The 20176-nt window shown below is 41.1% G+C and overlaps 1 protein-coding gene across 1 annotated transcript in view; it reads right to left on the bottom strand.

Moving 5' to 3' along the window:
• MAST4 (microtubule associated serine/threonine kinase family member 4) overlaps positions 1–20176 on the bottom strand; it is a 156251-nt gene that overhangs the window by 32531 nt on the left and 103544 nt on the right. The window contains exons 10-11 of the mRNA XM_019532171.1: positions 18721–18788; positions 12614–12699 (exon numbers count right to left, since the gene is read on the bottom strand). Of these exons, the coding sequence (XP_019387716.1) occupies positions 12614–12699; positions 18721–18788 (154 nt within the window). The remainder of the gene's footprint in view (positions 1–12613; positions 12700–18720; positions 18789–20176) is intronic.

The raw sequence follows: 20176 nt of genomic DNA, 5'->3' as shown, positions 1-20176 counted from the left end.
TATGACATAGTTATGACTCAGACTCCATTTCAAAGGATTTTTTGATAAGTCATGAGCCTTTCATGAGGGTTTCATATGTGAAATGCACAAGCAAGTAAAAAACGTTGACTGGGAAGCTACCTCTTTTGAGAGTTGTGAAATGCCCCATCTGCTATCACTGTTTCTCCCCAGTATCAGCATTTACTACTATGAGGCCATATCAACAAAGGTGATTCTATGAAAAGAGATTATTGCGGTAACTGCCTGAGATGGGTAGAAATTCCACTGTGGCAATGATAGGGCTTCCTGTAAGCTGCATTGGGAGTTGCAGGCTAGAAGCACAGCTAAAGGAAAACATCAGCTGGAAAAACTCCATTGCTTTCAGGGTTTGATAAAAGGGATCACACATTCCAGTGCTAATCCCTGCCATGGAGCATTGACATAGGACATAGTTAGTAAATTTCCTAAAAAGTCAGGGAGACCCACAAGAGAGCAAACAATTGCATAACAAAAATTGAAAGAGTCTGCATTGTGGCTCACTTCTTCTGGACACAGTTTCCCGATGAGAGAGTTCTCTTATTGATTTGAATGTTTTTCATTAATCCATTCAATCGTCTCCCCAGGTACTGTTGCCATTTCAGGGCAGGGCAAGTGAAAGACATTACTTCATAAGGAAACTAAGAGAAAAACACCTTGGGCGAAAACACAAGTTAATCCACACCCTTTGTGCATCTTACAAAGTCTTACTCCCTGTATGCCTCACCCATAATGACTTCAAGAACCGAGTTATTCAACTTTCCAGTCCATTCTCCTCCCTGCTCCCTTCCTACTTTTCTTCCTCAATCTGTTCCCACCCCTCCCCGATATTTACATTTTTCTCTAACCCCCACATTCCCTTTGGTTCTCAAAAGGGGTCTCAACCTTTCCCTTTCTTCAGAACACTCTTGTTCTTCCTTTCCCCTTGGTTTTGCCTCCAATTCCTTCCCTAATATCAGCTTCTTTGTTTCTCTTAATTTTGTTCTTCTGTTATTTTCTACTTGAACCTGTTCATTGTTGGTATGCTCCTATCATCACAGATATGGGAAAGCCTTTCAGTTGCCTGAAGACTTGGTTCTCCAGGGAATTCTTGTGCCAATACACAGTCCTCCACATCAATGGGAGTGAGGGCCAGCAACCCCATTACGGGATGAGAGGCTAAGAACCAGTGCTGCTGGATTCCAATTGTTTGCCTTCAGAGAAGTATGTCAAGTGAATTTTTTAAAGGCAGGATGAAAGAAATAAACTAGAGGGTATTAAAACAGAAACTTACTACAAAGGCTGTCTTTTGCAAACTTTGTAGATATCATTACAGGCAACAGCAGGGTCAAATTTATGTAACCCTCCAAAGAAACCATTATGATGATGAATATCTAATTCAGTATTCGAGCAGCACTTAGACATGCTGCGTTGTGCACCTTGGATCTCTGGACTGTACTTTTTTATTCCAAGTTTTTCATCACTAGTCAGAAAACAGGCAGTTCTTCAGAAAATGGTTGTGAAGTTCAAGTGACATCACAGGCACAAGAACTAATAGCACAAAATAATATAAAATCACACATCCTCCATTTGTATAAAGTACTTTATATCTCCATTTGCCTGACAAAGAAAATAAACCCCTGGTATCATTCACTATTCAACTCCTCCTTTAATACTTAAGGTTTCCAGAATAAAGACACCCAATTAGAAACATTCTGAAATTACACGCAGGTGCTATCAGAAAACAACTCAACTTTTGGTATTTTTACTTTATTTTTGCCTTCTTGTCCATTTACATGTGCTTATCCCTGCATCAACATGGATATAGATACAAGTAGGCATAGAATTTTAAAAATAATATCTGTGACATTTTTAATATAATACAGGATGTATAGCTTGCATGCAGTAATGAAGGATGTGGGTCTGATGCTGTATAACCTTCTTTTTCTCCAATATAACAAACATTCAAAGATCATTGTAGCTACTGGAATTTATTTTCCTTCCATCTACTTGTTTGATGCACTTAATGTATTACTCTATACCACATTTACTAAGAGGAAGAACCAAATCTTGAGACTCCCCTCAGCCACCTAATGGCATCTGTTCATCAGCAAGTGACAGTGGACACTGCAGCCTTTCTACTGACTGGTGGTGCATTTTCTCTTGTGGCTGTAAAGACCCATGTTAGACTTGCAGGTCCTGCCACAGTGGTTACATAGTGTTAGGGGCTACTGTATCGAGAGGCTGTTTCCTTTGGTCATGTTTCTATTGTAATTGAGTAAACATTTTCACTGTGATGTTGGACTCCATGATTGAGAAGGGAACGCCACTTTGTCCCATCTCCTTTTAAGGCCTCCCAAAGGTTTGGGTAGATTCCAAAAGACTTCATGTCTTTGAAAGGCAGACGTCTTTGAAGCTCAGTTTTGGTGCCCTGCTCTTCTCTCCCCACCTGAAATTTGCCCTTACAGGATGCCCTTCAGGATGCAAAGGACATTGCAGCCAAAATTGAATAGAGGATACTCCATCTTTGCTTCAACCCCGCAGAGTATTAAAAGATAATATTTAAAAAGATATCACTATGATGACCACTGACAAACAAGACTCACCAGAAAGAAAGAGCTAAAATAAAAAGATACAATAGTTGCTGAAACTACAAAATGAGTGTGTGTTGGGGGGGGGGGGGAGGCAGGGGAAAATAACAAAGTCCTCATACTTACTGGACTTGAAGGCTGCATTCACATGAGCATGAGTGTATGTGGCACTGCAGACATATTTGCAGTGCCACATACTGCACATTGTCTTTATTCTGGAAACCTTAAGTATTAAAGGAGGAGTTGAATAGTGAATGATACCAGGGGTTTATTTTCTTTGTCAGGCAAATGGAGATATAAAGTACTTTATACAAATGGAGGATGTGTGATTTTATATTATTTTGTGCTATTAGTTCTTGTGCCTGTGATGTCACTTGAACTTCACAACCATTTTCTGAAGAACTGCCTGTTTTCTGACTAGTGATGAAAAACTTGGAATAAAAAAGTACAGTCCAGAGATCCAAGGTGCACAACGCAGCATGTCTAAGTGCTGCTCGAATACTGAATTAGATATTCATCATCATAATGGTTTCTTTGGAGGGTTACATAAATTTGACCCTGCTGTTGCCTGTAATGATATCTACAAAGTTTGCAAAAGACAGCCTTTGTAGTAAGTTTCTTTCTAATTTATTTCTTTCATCCTGAGTTGTTCCCCAGGATATCCAGGGGTTAAAAAAAAAAACAACCTCCAGAAAAAAAAGGGGAGTGGCGCATATGGGGGCAGCGTGTGCTGCTCAAAAGTGGAGCTGGGGCCATGCTCCAGATGCCAACCAGGCTCCATGTGGCACGATCGCCACTGCTGCAGCACCAGGAGGCCCCCAGAAACCCAGATAAGGCTGCTGGGGCCAGCCCAGTGTACTTCTACTACTTGGCCCCAGGGAACCAAGCGTCCATGCACATATGGACGTGGTCTAAAGGTACATATTTTTTCCATTGCTATTTGTCCCCTGGCATGCTCCTGCACATCAGCTCCAATGCACAGCAAATAGACCCAGATGGGGTAAGTGGGGCTGGGGCCAGCAAAACTGCTGCCCTTAGCTGGCGCCTTGGGGGCCTCCCAAGGCAGCAGCAGTGCTGAGCCAGTTGCTTTGGCCTGGCTGGCAGCCATAACATGACTCTGGCAGCCAGGCTCCAGTTTTCTGTGGCACATGCTGCTGCTGCATGCAGCACAGCTAACTTTTCAGTAGCGGTTCTTTTTAATACCGAGATCTCCCAATGTTAAGAAAAGACACTGCACTGCAAAGTAGCAGCGTGGAGAACCGGTGCACGTGCACACTTGTGGAGACATGCCCTAAGAAGGAAGACTTGTGTAATATACCTTGATGGTGATACTTAATTATAAACTGAACTTACTGCAACTTTGTAGTAAGACTGGAACAATAAGAGTAATTTCTCTTGGCACATCTCAACTTTCTAAAGCAGGCCTCTCCCTCCCCCCCAGCTTTGGATCACAAATTCAACGTTATGCAGTCAAAAACAAAAACAAACAAACAAACAAAAACTATATTGAGCAATACAGAAGTATTGTATGCAAGATGCAAATATGCCACTCTGTTTCTTGGTCATTCACACTTCACCATAGAATTTATGAACTTCTGAGCTCTGCCTTTTAAGATGCTTTTTAAGAGAAAATGGAGAGGGATCCAGAGGTGAGCAAGAAGTGATAAAGGGCTGTAATTGAAGGTGTATAATGAAAGGCTAAGAGAACTAGGTAGGTTTTCCATGGATACAAGGAGATTAAGAAGGGATATGATAACAGTTTTCAAATATTTGAACAGCTGAGATAAAGAAGAAGGAAAACAACTACTCTCCCTTGACACAAAAGGCAGGATATAAAGCAATGGCTTTAAACTGCAACAAAAGAGAGCAAGATTAAATCTCAGAAAAACAACTTCCCTTCTTTCTGGACAGTAACAATGGAACAAGCTGTCCAGGAAAATTGTGGAACTTCCTTCACTTGAAGTTTTCAAAAAAAGGATGGAAAAGCATGTGTCATGGATGGTTTGGAACAGCACATTCTGCATTTGCATAGGGAGTGGTATTACATGACCCTTGAGGTGCCTACCAACTCTATAATTCTATAAAAAACTCTTCTGATCTCTGATCTGCCTCGAACCCTTTTCCTGCATTTGGCTTCTTGGGATGCCTAGTAATTTACAAAATACAGGTGAATTCCTTCTTCACTGCTTCTTGATGCGCAGGATTTGGTCATCATGCCTCATCTTCCTATCCCTTTGTTCCTAGGTTGTGGTTTTTTTAATTCATTCACTTAGTCCTGAGAATGGCTTAGCTGGACTTCTGGATGGAATCAAAATAAACAGCTCCTGGTAGTGGTCCAAGCTGGAATACAATATCTTTATGTTAAACATACTTCTAGGATTAATGCCAGAAAAGATCACCTGTAGAAAAAACATAGCCTTGTGGTTTTTTTATAACATTTACATGGAGAAGCTATCACTGTAGGAGGGTGAAGCCTTGGCATCTTCCAATTCTTCCTAAATTGTACAGTAACAGCACATTTCAGGTCACAAATTCTAACCATCTTAAATGGAACTGGTAGTTCATTTTTGGTTTAGATACACATTTGGGTCCATAAGCTACTACTAGAAATACATGGCTTTGCACCTGAAGCAGCACTGTCCCTAACACACTGGCTAAAACAATGAATATGTGCAAAATGAATGACTGTTCAAACTTAGATGGGGACATCACACAGAAGGGATAGACAGTGAAGAGAAAGGGAAGACCTAAATACTCCCCCTCCCTGTCCTGGTTGCTTTCTGTCCATCTGACTTTCTTGATGAAAGAACTGAACCTCTATTTTGCATCTTTCCTTGTTTATTATACTTTAAACAGGACAATATATGAACTTCAGTGCTGTGAAAAAAGTCCCTGATGAACTCACATAACAAACCAGCAAATCCAATAATTTTGGTAAATTCTTGTATTACCCTAGTTCCTTTTCTTTTAATAGTAAATAATGCCTTCATAGAAAGCTTCAGTCCAATGTTCTTCATAGGATATTAGTCTTCCTGGGTAGGTATCAGAGTTTTGTTTATAGCTACCACGCTACAATATGATTCTGTAAGAGTCACAATTTTATTCAGTCTGACATCTCTAAACATTTTTGCATGTGTAGGTTAAAACTCTTGCTAAGGAACACAGTATCATCTAAAGTCGGATGCACATTTCACTCTTAATATCCTTCAAACTCTCCTTTGGACAATGTTGGAAAGCCACTGAGACAGCATCTTCTGAATAGAACCTATTCTAATTTCTGAAATAGTGGATGTGTTTGTTATCTTTCTATCCACTTTCCTGGGATGGATATTAGAGACAGCTTTAAATTGATCTGCCTTCCTCTGCTGGACATCACTCAATTTTAGTGAATAAGCTTTAGCAACTATCTGATAATGTACTGGTGATACTCTTCACAACAATAAATCAAGTTCCCCTCTCAAGACAAGTCTCATCACTGACTTCAGTCTTCTAAATACTACCTTATTTTAGCTTCACTATTAATTACCCACTTCCCCAGTTCAGTTGTCATTGCCTGAAAAACCTGGCTAAGATAGTTCTAACTTGCCTTGCAGTACATTGCTGCATATCCAGCAGTGTACATTGCTGCACATTCCTAGTTCGCTGGAGAGCCAAGGAGGCCGCTGTGCCCTTTTGCTGCCTTTCCTCTGAGATGGGATAGACTTTGCTTGCTCATCCAGGATTGCTCCCTTGAGAAGCAACCACTCATCCTGAACTCCCCTCCCCTTTGGGTTGTGGCCCTTTAGTCCTCACTGACAAGCCTCCTTACCTCGTCAAAGTCAGCTTTCCTGAAGTCAAGGACTTCTGTATTGCTGACTGACTTGCCAGCTTTATGGGGGATGATGAAGGTGATCAGCTCATGGTCACTGTCACCCAGCTTCCCTTCAATCATTAGTTTGCTGATTAGATCTTTCCCGGTTGCTAGTACCAGGTCGAGCAGCACTTTACCTCTTGTCGGCCAACAGACTTCCTGCATCAGATAGAGGTCATCCACAGACAAGAGAAAGCTCTGCGCCCACTCGGATTTGGCTGAGCACTCCTCCCACGAGATGTCTGGGTAGTTAAATTCTCCCATGACAACCATACACCACGAGCGCACGGCCTCAGCCAATTCCCTGGCAAACTCCTGGTCAAGCTCTTGATCCTGGGTAGAGGGTCTGTAGTAAACTCCCACCATAGTATCCCCAGTGCTGTGTTCCCCACAGATTTTTAAGTCAAAGGATCTCAAGTCCACCATGGGTGTCAATGTCAGCTTGCAGGGATGTGTAGCTTTCCTTGACAGAGAGAGCTACGCCACAGCCCCTTTTGTCCACTCAATCCCTCCTGTAAAGTTATAGCCATCTATACCTGTGGCCCAGTCATGGGTGGAGTCCCACCAGGTCTCCGTTATCCCTATGACATCATAGTTATTTGCATTTAGCAGGAGGACAAGTTCTTCCTGTTTGTTCTCCAAGCTCCTGACATTTGTGTAAAGGCATGCAAGTGTCCCCTTGGGGGCTGTGGGGAAAGGGACTTGGTGGTGGGGGTCTGTTACAGACCACCACACCAAGAGGAAAAAGCTAGACTTGGAATTCTTGAGGCAGGTCTCAGAGGCTGTACAGTCTAGGGATGTGGTTGTCATGGGGGACCTAAACTACCCTGACATCTGCTGAGAGGAGCAGTCAGCCAAATCCAACCATTCACATAGGTTCTGAACCTATGTGCAGGACCATTACCTAATGCAGGAGGTATATGGTCCCACTAGGGGGAATGCCTTACTGGGCTTGGTATTGGCGATGGGGAAGGACCTGGTGGGGGAGCTGCAGATTCATGGTCACCTTGGGGACAGTGACCACCAATCAATCAAATTCACCATATGGCACAGGGTAGGTAAGATAACGAGTAGGGTGGAAGTGCTGGACTTTAGGAAAGCTAGTTTCAGTGTGCTTAGGAGTCTAGTCAATAACACACTGCAGGAGAATAGTATTGGCAAGATGGGAGTCCAGGAAGGGTGGTCATACCTAAAGGAAGCAATCCTTCGGGCACAGAGGGAGACGATCCAAGCGCAAGGGAAAAGGGGGAAAAAGGAGCCAAAAAATTTCCTTAGCTAAACAGGAAAATCCAGGGGAGCCTAAGGGAAAAAAGAAGGCATACAGGCGGTGGAAGCAGGGGGAAGCTGCCAAGGAGGAGTATACTTACTTGGCCCGCACTTGCAGGGAAGGAATTAGAAAGATCAAAGCAACTACAGAGCTGAGGCTGGCAACACAAATTAAAGACAACAAAAAGTCTTTTTTTTTTTTTTAAGGTATGTAGGGAATAAAAGGAAGGCACAGGGCAGCATACAACCCCTACTGAACAAGGAGGAACAATTAGTGACAGAGGGGAGGCAAGGCTGAACTATTCAATGAGTTTTTTGCCTTGGTGTTCCTGAACAGGGCTCAAGATAGTGGGTACTTTGATGGGCATCAGAGAGACACCAGCCTACCGGTTGTTGACACCGGCCTGGTGCAGAGTCACTTGGATGGACTGGATGCGCAGGCCCAGATGAGCTGCATCCAAGGTTACTGAAGGAATTGGCCGGCATCACAGCAGAACCACTGGCACAGCTGTTTGAGCTCTCATGGCGCTTGGGTCAGGTCCCAGAAGACTGGAAAAGGGCCAGTGTGGTCCCTATTTTCAAGAAGGGGAGGAAGGAGGATCCAAGTAATTATAGGCCAGTCAGTCTCACGTCGATCCTTAGAAAGGTCTTTGAAAAGATTATGAAGGATCATATTTGTGGGAGTCCAGTGGGAAAAATAATGCAGTAGAGAAACCAGCATGGATTTGTAGCAGGTAGATCATGCCTGACAATCTTGTTTTGTTTTCTGACAGGGTCACAAAATGCTTAGACTCAGGAACAGAGGTGGATGTCATTTTGTTGGACTTTAGCAAGGCCTTCGATATGGTATCTCATCCTATTCTTATAAATAAATTTAGAGGCTGTGACACAGATGTTTACATGGCCCAGTGGGTGGCAAATTGGCTTAGCAGTCACACTCAGAGATTGGTAGTAGACGGGTTATCATCAACCTGGAAGGATGTTGGTAGTGGGGTGCCGCAGGGTTCGGTCCTTGGACCCGTACTCTTCAATATCTTCATCAGTGACTTGGATGTGGGTGCAGATGATAATAAACAGTGGAGTGATATGCACACTCCAGAGGGTAGGGAACAATTGCAGGTGGACCTGAACAGGTTAGAAAAGTGGGCAGTACACAATAGGATGCCGTACAAGGACAAGTCCAGAGTGCTGCACCTAGGGTGCAAAAATAACCAGCACACCTACTGGCTGGGAAGAGACCCTCTCAGCAGCACAGAAGTGGAAAGGGGTCTTGGAGTCATAGTGGACTTGCAGATGAACATGAGTCATTAGTGTGATGAAATCATCAGCAAAGCTAACAGCACTTTATCATGCATCAGTCGATGCATGATGAATAGATCCAAGGAGGTGATACCTCCCCTCTATGCGGCATTGGTCAGACCACAGTTGGAGTACTGCATCCAGTTTTGGGCTCTGCACTGCAAGAAGGATGTTGATAGACTCGAGGGTTCAGAGGTGGACTACTCGTATGGTTAGGGGCTTACAGGACCAAGCCCTGTGAGGAGAGACTGAGGGACCTGGACCTCTTCAGCCCCCACAAGAGAAGGCTGAGAGGGGATCTTGTGGCCATCTACAAATTCATTAGGGGAATGTAGCATGGGATCGGAGATGCTCTTTTCACCAGGGTGATTCTTGGGGTAACAAGGAACAATGGTCACGAACTGACAGAGAGCAGATTTAAGCTAGATATCAGGAAAAACTTCTTCACATTAAGGGTCACCAAAATTTGGAATGGGCTTCCAAGGGAAGTGGTGCTCTCCCCTACCTTGGGAGTCTTTAAGAGAAAGCTGGATAGGCATTTGGCTGGGATTATCTAATTCCAGCACTCTTTCCTGCCAAGGCAGGGGGTTGGACTCGATGATCTGTTGATCCCTTTCTACCCTAGTATCTATGAATCTATCCTGGCCAAAAGAGGAACAGTCAGAGCAAAACCTATCCTCACCTAAGAATGAAAAGATTACCTCAGAATAGAAAATTCCAGTTAAAGGTAATCATATTTGGCAAAGAGAAGTAATATTATTAATATACATTAGGAGAAAGGTTTAAGTTAATTTTATGTATTAAGAAACTCAGGCTATATGCAGAGATGAGAGAGTGTACCCTTTGGAACACTCCTGAAGAAAGCCAGAAGAGATCCTGTCTCTGATCCAAGATCCTGCCTCAACATCAGACATGGAAACCAGAAGCCCCGGACAAGACTTCATGGCTTGATCAACCAGTGAAGTTGCATTCATAACATTAAGGGGTGGTGAGCATCTGCTTTGACTAGATACAAACCTCAAGTTTTTAACTGCTAATGCTGCTTCAGGTTTAATTAGAATTGTATCTGTTAGTGTTCAATACATTTGCTTTTAGTTTAGGAGAACTATGTCTTAGTCTCCTTGACTGGTAAAAGACCCATTATAGCTTTATAGGGACACAACACATTGGAACTAAAGGATATCCCATTTGCTCATAGCCACAGTACATTTTTACTTTGTGTGTACCAGTGACAATACTACAATGCAATTAGCTAGTAAATAGCATGTACCTAAACTTTTATTTATCCCTTCCCCTTCCACAACCAAAAGCAAGTAAAAACATTCCTGGCACTTTCAGTAGCAGTACTCTGTAACTGCATAATGCAGACAATTATGCAACACTCAATGACCAGCCTAATAAATTCAAAAAAGCTTGATTTCATCTACCCATAAAACTAACTTAAGATGTAATTTGTTAAGTGGATTCATGGAGCCATGACTATGCCAAGTGTTGTCTATACATTTTTATTTACGTTTTTAAAAACTTGGAGGGAGTGTGCTAGGATTGTATTGAAAATTTAATATGTAGGGAGCATGAAAGGAAAGAAAGTTTTGGCTCACTGGGAAAGTCTAAGGTTTGTGAAACCATTAATGACTTGGCCTGCATCCTACATGTTTACTGATTCACAGCTTGTTTAACTTCTTGTATATTCCCAGCCATTCCCAAAAGCCCGATATACCTCATCTACTATACAGTCATTTAATCGCAGTGCAAATGAGTTTATTCAACCAATTACAAAGAAGAGTACTACTGAATATTTACTCAAACTTTAAAAAAAAACAATGGTTTATATTTAAATTCATCAAGTTTAATGCATCTGACAAATCTCTGCTTCAGTGTGCCAACACAAACAATTACACTGTCAAACAAGCAAAGCCTTCCTTTTCACTAATGAAGGCAGAAATATCAATACCAAAACCAAAAAAACAAAAACAACCTAGTGGAAAACTTTTTGCTTTAATTTGGCTGAGGAGGAAACCTTTCATTATACAATGAAAAAAAAAAAATCATAATAAAGCATTAACAGGTCATGTCAGAAAATATGCCCACTGACACATTCCTGAAAATATATCACTGAAGCAAGACAAAATTCACACAAATTCTTTCAAAAAGTTAATGGACTGGAAAAACACTGGCAGAGAAAAAATCCTTGTAGCATAACAATAACTTTTATTTTAACTGCTTACACTTGTAATAAGCTGCAATAAATGCCTATGGAGCAGTTTACTGTTTTGTATCCACAGACGGAACAGCTATTTTTGCTTAATTATATGCAATTTTTAGACCAGCTAAAAGGAATTCAGGAAGTACTAATGTGTTGGACCCTTATATTTGTTGACCCTAATTTAAACTAAATCGACTGCCAATCTTATGTTGCCAAGTCAAACACACACTGAATGCTGAAAAAAACTCCATATTGATCTGTCTCTTGCCAAGTAAACTAGAATGGAAATAGGCAAAGCATATAGTTGCTTTTGAGAATAATACCCTAGGGAGTAGGACAGTAGGGTAGGGAATTGAGGAACTTAAATCCAGTCTATAAAAGCAAGCTACTGATAGTCAGCTGGTCTTTCGTTCACAAGTGCTAAGTTTTCTTTGGAAAGAAGATGATAATTTGTGACAATTCAATAATTTTAGCCACAGGTTATTCACCAAAATATCCAGTTTGGGGCTTTTTTTTTTTTTTTAAAGATTTACCCTACAGCCAAGCAAGTTGTATATTTGATGCGCAGATATATTAGAATTTTTTTAATAAAAAAAGGTTTGCAGGTTTCTCCTCTACTTGTAGAATTCCACAATTAAAATCTCGAGTGGCCAAAATCAGTCCATGCTGATTTCACATTTAATGCAGAGGCAGCAGTGCACTAAATAGTCATTGCATTTCAGTCATTGCTCCTCCCCTATCCCCACCTCCCCAAAAAAGATCACTTTATCCACAAACTCATCAGCATGTCTTGGATTCTGATACAGAAACTCATTTCTCATTTTACTAAACATTAGCTTTCATTTAGTACACAGATATTTCATGTCAGGCACACTGATTTTTCTTCCCCTCCAAAAACTCACATACAGCACAACTGAGATGCTAGAGCTGGCATACATCCTTCTTCCTCCACCTTCCTCCATATGCAACCCTGGTCCTTTACCTTTTTCTGCCCGTTTTGTAAAAACTGTAAGGACTCTCAGTTTCATAGAGATCTCTGAACCCTAGGACAATTCTTTTTCTTCTTCCTCCTGAAATTTTTCTTCCCATTTCTACTCCTCCCTTTTTGACCCTCCCCTGCCTCCTCCCCCCATCTGGACTGGTGGTGGATTTTGTTTTATTGTTCTATGGTTGAGTGAGGTTTCCTCTGAACTACACTGGCAATACTGGATTTTGTTACTGAGATTTTTGTATTTCAAAAGTGTCAGTAATAATATGGAAAATGAATTACAAACAGAAACCAGAAGGGCACCAATGCACATGTATACACAATACAGAAGCACACCTTCCTGCTGTTTACATTAAGGAAAAAGGGAGATTATGAATAGATGAAATGCAAGCGAGTTGTTGCACTCACGGATTACTCACCCATAAGCTCCATTGCTAATCAGTTTTATTGTTTCAAAATCACTTTCCCGAGGTTTCCTCCGGAGCTTCAATGACTTGTTCGAGCTCTTTAACATAAAAGAGGAGACCGAACAAAAGTTAACACACTAGACAAGGAAATCAGAAAAAAATACATTACTGCCCTCAGGCTAGAGCAATCCTCAGTGGAATTGTAAAGAGGTTTTCTTATGGCTCTGACCAATAAGAACACCACAGGAAATAAGGCCAAGGGCTAGAAGGGTCTCTTGTTCTCTGTCTTTCCATCAGAAAGGGTTCTTCTATTCTGCATTTATCTGGGGCTATGGCAGACATACACGGGCCAAATTTATGGAGGGATTATGGCAACTGGAGATACAGGCAGACTCCCACCTAGTGGGAATTAGGCATTTAACCTGATTAGGTTCTTTCCCAATTCCCAGTACACACATATCCTTATCTTGCAACATTACAATGCTTTTGTGAATCTGCCTGCTAGTATACACCAAAGCACTCACAAGGGCCAAAAAAACTCCTGCCTATTTCCAAACTCATTCAAAGTTTCAAGCAGTCCAAGTGATTTTGCTTGAAGCCATTTGGGAGAGATTGTGAGAAGAGAAGCAAAGAATGGAAAAGAAAAATGTGAAGAAAAAAAAAAAGCCTTGATAAGTATATCATACAACAGTCACCTATGCATACCAGCTTCATTTCAGGAGAACTTTTCCCCTAGCACCTTCTCCTTAGTTATATTTTTACTCAGTGCATTCTTGGGAAAATAAACACAAGTTTAAACTACAAAGGGGAAAAAGTTAACAGATTATTATTAGTTTTACAAAACCAAGAAGTACTTTGAGTGACACACAAAACCTCCAAAATGTTTGTTCATTCCTGAATATGAACACAATAGCCTACTGTAACAGATAGATGGTTCTAATTAAGGATGACAGTAGAACTTTTCAATCATGCAGACTTTTGTGGAAGTTGAACATTTTGTAGGAATAGATTGGTTCTACTGAAGTTTTTGTCAGAGCATTTTTTTTTGTCCTTTTCCTTTCGGGGGGGGCGGGCAGCGAAAAAGGTAAGGGAGAACAGACAGACAGGCAGCAGACACTCTCTGGTATTCTATAACCAGGTCGTTTGGGCATAAGCCTGGAATATTGCAGACAGAATGTGAAGTCCCCATTCTGCCTGATTTTAAGTGGCATTCACTGCTCCTTTCAGAAAGCAGTACTGAATTAGTTATTTGGATTTAAATTTAGAACTTTGGGTCAGCATAAACCAAACAGATGTCCAAAAAAAGTGACACACATACATGTGCAGTAAAACTCAAGCTTTCTAAGAAAGAAGGTTTTTCACATGGTTTATCATCACAGAATCTAAGTGGTTCAAGATGACATGCCTCTGTTGCTGAAACCAAGTTGCATCCACGCACAAGAAGCTGTATCCTAAACCATTTTCAGAAATGCATTCCAGGCACATGTCTTGCTCCCTGCTAACATTCTCCTTGGGCACCTTTTGAAAGCTCTGGACTTGAGATACTGACTATTCACCAACTTTTGTGCCTTATAACTGTGCTATGATGCTGGTATTGAGGGATCAGCATGTTCCTAGACGATAATTTTTATTATTGTAAGAGCATTCAAACACTTTTTCTGAAAGGTCAGACTGATAAAAAGCTGTTTCCAAAATAAGCAACTGTTCATCACCTTGTGCAAGGAGATGCAGAGGGATTTATGAGCCCCACTCCAAACCATCTCACTTTGATACTCCCCCACTCATTCTGTACTCCTTCAAAACAGGCCCCAAAGTGATGAGACCTGTATTGATAGCTGGACATGAGTCTGTTCAATGGAGGTATGGGTATACAGTGCTGAGATGTAGTGGGGACAATAGTTAGGTTTGTGCTTGCAAGACACAAGCATACAAGGCCAAGACCTGAGTTAGGAGGTAGGATGCAGCATGTTATGGGAACTGCACAGTACACAGCATGGACATCATTGTTAGGAGCCAAGAACTGGCATCCTCCTAAAACATGCACCAAAAGCACTGCACTGACACAGGCGCAAGGGACAGAGAACAGGCATATACAGGCCCATAAACAGTGAAATCAGAGGAGAAGGCTTGAGAACATCTATTCAGATGATGAAACAGTTCACACCTTTTTGAGCTAATGTTTGACTGTATTCATATCCACATGGCATTCTCATTCATGTGAAAGCATCTGATTGTAGTGAATGGGATACAGAACTGCAGGGGTCCATCTGAGTCGTTCAAGCCCAGTTCTCAGATGCCCACCTAGGCAACTGTATCATCCAATCCTGTTCATAAATTTTTTCAAGCTCCATCTGTAAACCAAGTGGGTATTTGCTTCCAGTACCCCGCAGCAGAACTTTACTCACTCAATAGTTAGAACAGGGGCAGGCAATTATTTCAAGCGGAGGGCCACTTACTAAATTTCTGCAAGCTGTTGAGGGCCACATTGGTAGCCCTGCCCCTTAACAGAAGCCCTGCCCCTGGTCACCATCTTGTGACTGGAAGTCCCACCCCCTAACCTTTGCCACCAGAAGTCCCTCCCCTTGCCATCAGAAATACACCTTTCAACAAGGGGTTTTGCCATCTCAGAACCAGAAAAATACCAAATTATATTCTAAAAAGCAAACATCTACAACATTCATTAATTAGATTTGAAAAAATATGTTTGTCCTTGTTTACACGCGTTTGTGTAATGTACGTAGAGGTGATTGCACAACAGTTTAAAATGAAGTCTTACTCTTGTATATCGTGGGGAGTGTGGGGGGCTGTTATTATGTGGGGGAGGGTGTGGGTGTGTGAGTGTGGGGTGATGGAGCATGAGGGTAGGTGTGTGGATATGTGTGATGAGGGTAGGTATGGGGTTTGTGGGGGAGGGGGTGGCTGGGGTGTGCAAGGCGGGTGTGGGTGCATGTGTATGGTGGGGTGTTTGTATGGGACTTGCCCTATGAACACACACACACACACACACAGCTTCTCTTCACCCACTCCCCAGTCTCTCCCCCACACAGTCTCTCCCTCCCTCATTGCTCTCTGTCTCTGTCCCCCTCCCTCATTCCAGGGACACACACACACACACACACACACACACACACACGCACCCCCAACCCCCCTGGCGCTGGGGTACCCGAGCAGCCCCGTGCTCCGTGTTGCAGCTAGGGGCCACGTGGTGCCAGAGCAGCTTGCAGGGAAGCTGTAAAAGCTGTGGCAGGAAGACACTTCCAGGTGAGGGGGCAGGGCCAGGCTGGCCTTTCTCCTGACTCTAGCTGGCTTTCCCTGGGTCCTGCTTCCCTTGGATCCTGTCATCTTTGACAGTAGCCAGGAACAGATAAATATACATTTTCTAAATGTTTTAGGGGCCCTGCAGGCCAGATAGAATGGCCTGGCAGGCTGCATCTGACCCATGGGCCTTTATCTTGCCCATCCCCAAGTTAGAAATTTCCTAATTTCCAGCCTAAACCTATTCAGTGCCAGTTTATAGCATTTTGTTCTTGTGCCAGCACAGTCCTCTAGCTTAAATAGGTTTCTCACTCTTCAGTGTTTCCACTCTCTGCCCCTGAGAGCAATCAGATCTCATCTCAGCTTTCATTTTTCAGGACTAAGCAAGCCAATCTCTTTTAGTTTCTTCTCATAATACAGGACTTCTACTCTCCTTCCTGTCCCAGTTGTCCTCCTCTGTACTTGTTCCAATTTGAATTCACCTTTCTTGAACATGAAGGACCAGAGTTGCACACAGTATTCCAGATACGTTCTGTAAATGACGTTGCTTAATGACATTAATACTTCCTTTCTCTAATCAAAATACCTTACTTAATGTACTTTATGATGATATTTGGCTTTCTTATGATCACATCACACTGGTGGTGAACATGCATTCTGTGACCAACTAATATACCAAGGTCATTTTTGGTTTTTTGTCATTTCTAGATGAGCCACCATTTTATAGGGACTAGTAAGAATTTATTCTAAGTACATGACATTGCACTTTGTATACTGAATCTCATTCCAGGTAAATTACTGTTTTCTTCAAAGTCATCTAATTCTTCATGTATTCTGATCCTCCTTCATATAAAAAATGTCTCTTAATTTACCATCATCAGCATATTTCATTCCTACTCCATGGTTATTAATGAAAATATGAATCCTCCTATCTATGGAAATTATACTTAAATGTGGAAGAGACTTTCTATTCTCAGTCCCCAAGTTCTTCAGTCCAATTGACTGTACTACACTTATATCTCAGTTTGCTCTTTCGGAATGGAAAACAATAGTTACCCACCTGCTTGATTATCTTCCTATTTAATGTAACCTGAATCAACCCAATGGTCACCCAACACAAGCTTATTTTCTATAATCAGCTCTCCTGTAATACCCCGTTTCCTAGCATCAAGTCCAAGAAAGATATTTCTACTAGTTCATGTACAGTTTGATGAAGAAATCTATCTAATACACATCTAAGAATACATGAAGTTAAGAATATATCTAAGTTATATCATGTCCATAATAACAAATTTCAGGTAGTATTTCACTCTGTAATAGTAATACAGGCAACTTTATCCATAGGCTCTAAGGCAGGGGTTCCTAATGTTTATGGCCCAAAGGCACATTCAAATTTTAAAGGAAAAGCAGCGGGTGCCAATATGACAGAATTTTTTTTTGGAATAATGATTTTTACTGATTGTGAAAATGCACGCAAGTACTTGAATAAACATCGGGGGTGCCATGGCACCTGCAGGCACTGCATTGGGAACCCCTGCTCCAAGGACATCCCCATGGAAAGGGGATAGACTAACATTGCTGTCAATGAGCACTCAAAGGGATAGGAGATACTAAGAAAAGGAAAAAAAAAACCCTCTATCCAGGCAACCCTTGCTGTCAGATGGAATAATGCTTGTGGAAGAAACATTCTACCACATGAAAACAAGTGGATATGCTAATAGAATGAAATAAAATAAGTCTGGAAGAGAGGATCTATGAAGGCATTTAGTTTATTTGCCTGCCACTACATGACTGCTCCTAATTGCACATTTATGAGCATTTTAAACAGCCCAGCTTTACATTTTCTAAGTAATTTGTTTTCCACCAATCTAACCCAACACGTTGCAAGGAAGTGTTTCCTGGTATTTAATCCATATTTTTCCTCATACCATCACCCTCAATCAGACCTTTTATTATGCTAAATAGCCTCCTCCCCTCTATTCTTGCATATTTGGTATATGCATTTACTCATGACAGAAGTATGTTTGGACTTATAACCTCTTAGTTACTGCTCAGCCAATCTAAGCATATTTGAACTTTAGTCTCTTCATGTAAATCAGTACCTCCAAATCCTTAATCATTTTTCCCACTTCCTAACCTCTCTCCCATTTGTATCTTTCTAGTAACTTAAATAACTAGTTTTAAGCAACAGGCTATATTCATATCACAGCACCAGACACCTTTGCTGGTGGCATCCTTTCATAAAATAGTATATGGTACCAAAGTATTTCTATCCACAGCTTTAGTATGCTATAATTTCAGAATGCAGCAAAATAATTTGTTTAAATTAAAATGTACAACCTTCCTACTCATAAAGCTTAATTCCTACTCATAAAGCTTAATTTCTGAGCTTTAACTTATTGATGTTTTCATCTCTTACAAATCACATTCAAACCCTCTTAATCATTAATTAGCACCTTGTGCAAGCAGACCAAATTAAAAATGTGAAAGAAAAACAACCACTTTAAATTCACTTGTGGAAGAACTGTTAAGAATCTTTAAGAGAAAAATACAAGAAGTAAGCAGAAATTGAGAAGGCATCAAAAAAGTGGAGTCAAGTACCATCAAAGACTACAGTGATGAAACAAGTATCGGTACTGTTATGAGAAATCTTCCTGAAAAGATTAGACAAGAGTTGGGTTATAATTTATTGTCATCTATGCATTCCTTATTCACCAGGCCCTTACTTTGAAAACAATATTCTATTTAGTTGTTTGCAAAACCTAATCAAGAATGCAACAACTCATGCAGCGAATTCAATACTGGATTTTTAAAGTGAATGTAGTAAAAGTAGCGGGCATCACAATCATAATGGAATGACTTACACTTATAGATTCATCTGCTTCAGGAGTTTCTGCTGTTCCGCTGTCATAGTTAGCCAGCTGAGCTATTTCTAAAACCAAAAGTCAGAAACTTTATTTCAGAACACATACAGCACACAGAAGCAAAACAGTAACCTGCAAAAAGTCATTTTTCTAAAAGAGGGTTGATGGGTGTTATGTTATCTACATCAGCTGTTAAATAACACTTGAAGTGTATAATATTTGCATGAATCCGTCACAAAACCAGAGATGCATGTATAATGTCATGAACTGCTAAAACCATGCAACTGTATTTATGAAGCCTTTCTGTGAGCTGGGCACCGAGGGAAAATGGTCTCTTTGGGCATTTTTACATGCGCTCTAGGATGCGGCACTGGCCACTTTAATTAGTGTGCCCTGTTAATTAAAAATTCCCATGCATCATGTGTATCTGTGTCCCTGTGTGTCCCCATGCTGGAAAAATGGTGGTGGGGTGCTTTGAATTTTCAAACATACTTTATTTCAAAGCACCCCATTGTCATTTTTTCAGCACGAAGCTGCACAGGGAAACTGAAACATGTTATGTAGAAGGCTGCCAGAGCATGTCAATTTCCACAATACAGGAGACTTGATTGAGTCCGCTTCGATTTCCAGCACGTTGGAGCAGGCTCTGTGCATGTCTATAGGACCCCTATGTGACTGTGAAAATTCAGGGAGACAAAACTCATATCCGCCCCTGCTCTTGTTACCTGTATCTGAAAGCCACAAAGATGAAGAAGCTACCTTGGCTTGCAAGCTTCTAGTCTAGACTGATAATGATTATAAATGCTGCAAACTTTCTGAGCACAAAAGATGAAATACTGAATAGGATGGGCAAAAGTCATTTTACATTTAGACCCACAACTCTTTAAGGGTTTTAACAGGTTTTTTTGCCACCCCATATCTACTTCCCTGGGAAATACTAAGAGCTCCAGGACCTGGAAGTTACCTGCTTGTCTCTCAGCTCCAGACTGTCCTGTAGATTCTGCTAACTCTGTGGATCTAGACACAGACACTCCCCAGGGTAATACAAGCTGTATTAATTCTGAACTAAAACACCCTGGGAAGCTTAGTACTATTTTAATCATATACATAGTTAATCATACAGCTTACATCACTAAAGGTGCACATTTTAGTTTATAATCATGTCCTGGGGATTTGAACTTTTTTAATTTTATTTTTATACTTCAGCATTGTTAAAAGAAAATATAAGTTCCACAGGCAAGGGTATATTTATATACATTAACCAGATTTTTATTCATTTCAATATTTATAACTGAAATATTATTGGTTTTAAAAGGTTTGTTTTAACACCAGAACAAATGTCAGTACACACGGGGGGGAGGGGGGATTATTAAAGATTTTTGAAAGTTGCTTTCATGTGCAGTTATTTATTGTATTTTTAAATGTAGATAATCTTGTTCCTTAAAAGCAACACACA

This window comes from Crocodylus porosus, unplaced genomic scaffold (assembly GCF_001723895.1).
Source record: "Crocodylus porosus isolate Cpor-Errol unplaced genomic scaffold, CroPor_comp1, whole genome shotgun sequence".
Taxonomy (NCBI): domain Eukaryota; kingdom Metazoa; phylum Chordata; order Crocodylia; family Crocodylidae; genus Crocodylus; species Crocodylus porosus.
This window is presented reverse-complemented; position numbering and strand designations above follow the sequence as displayed.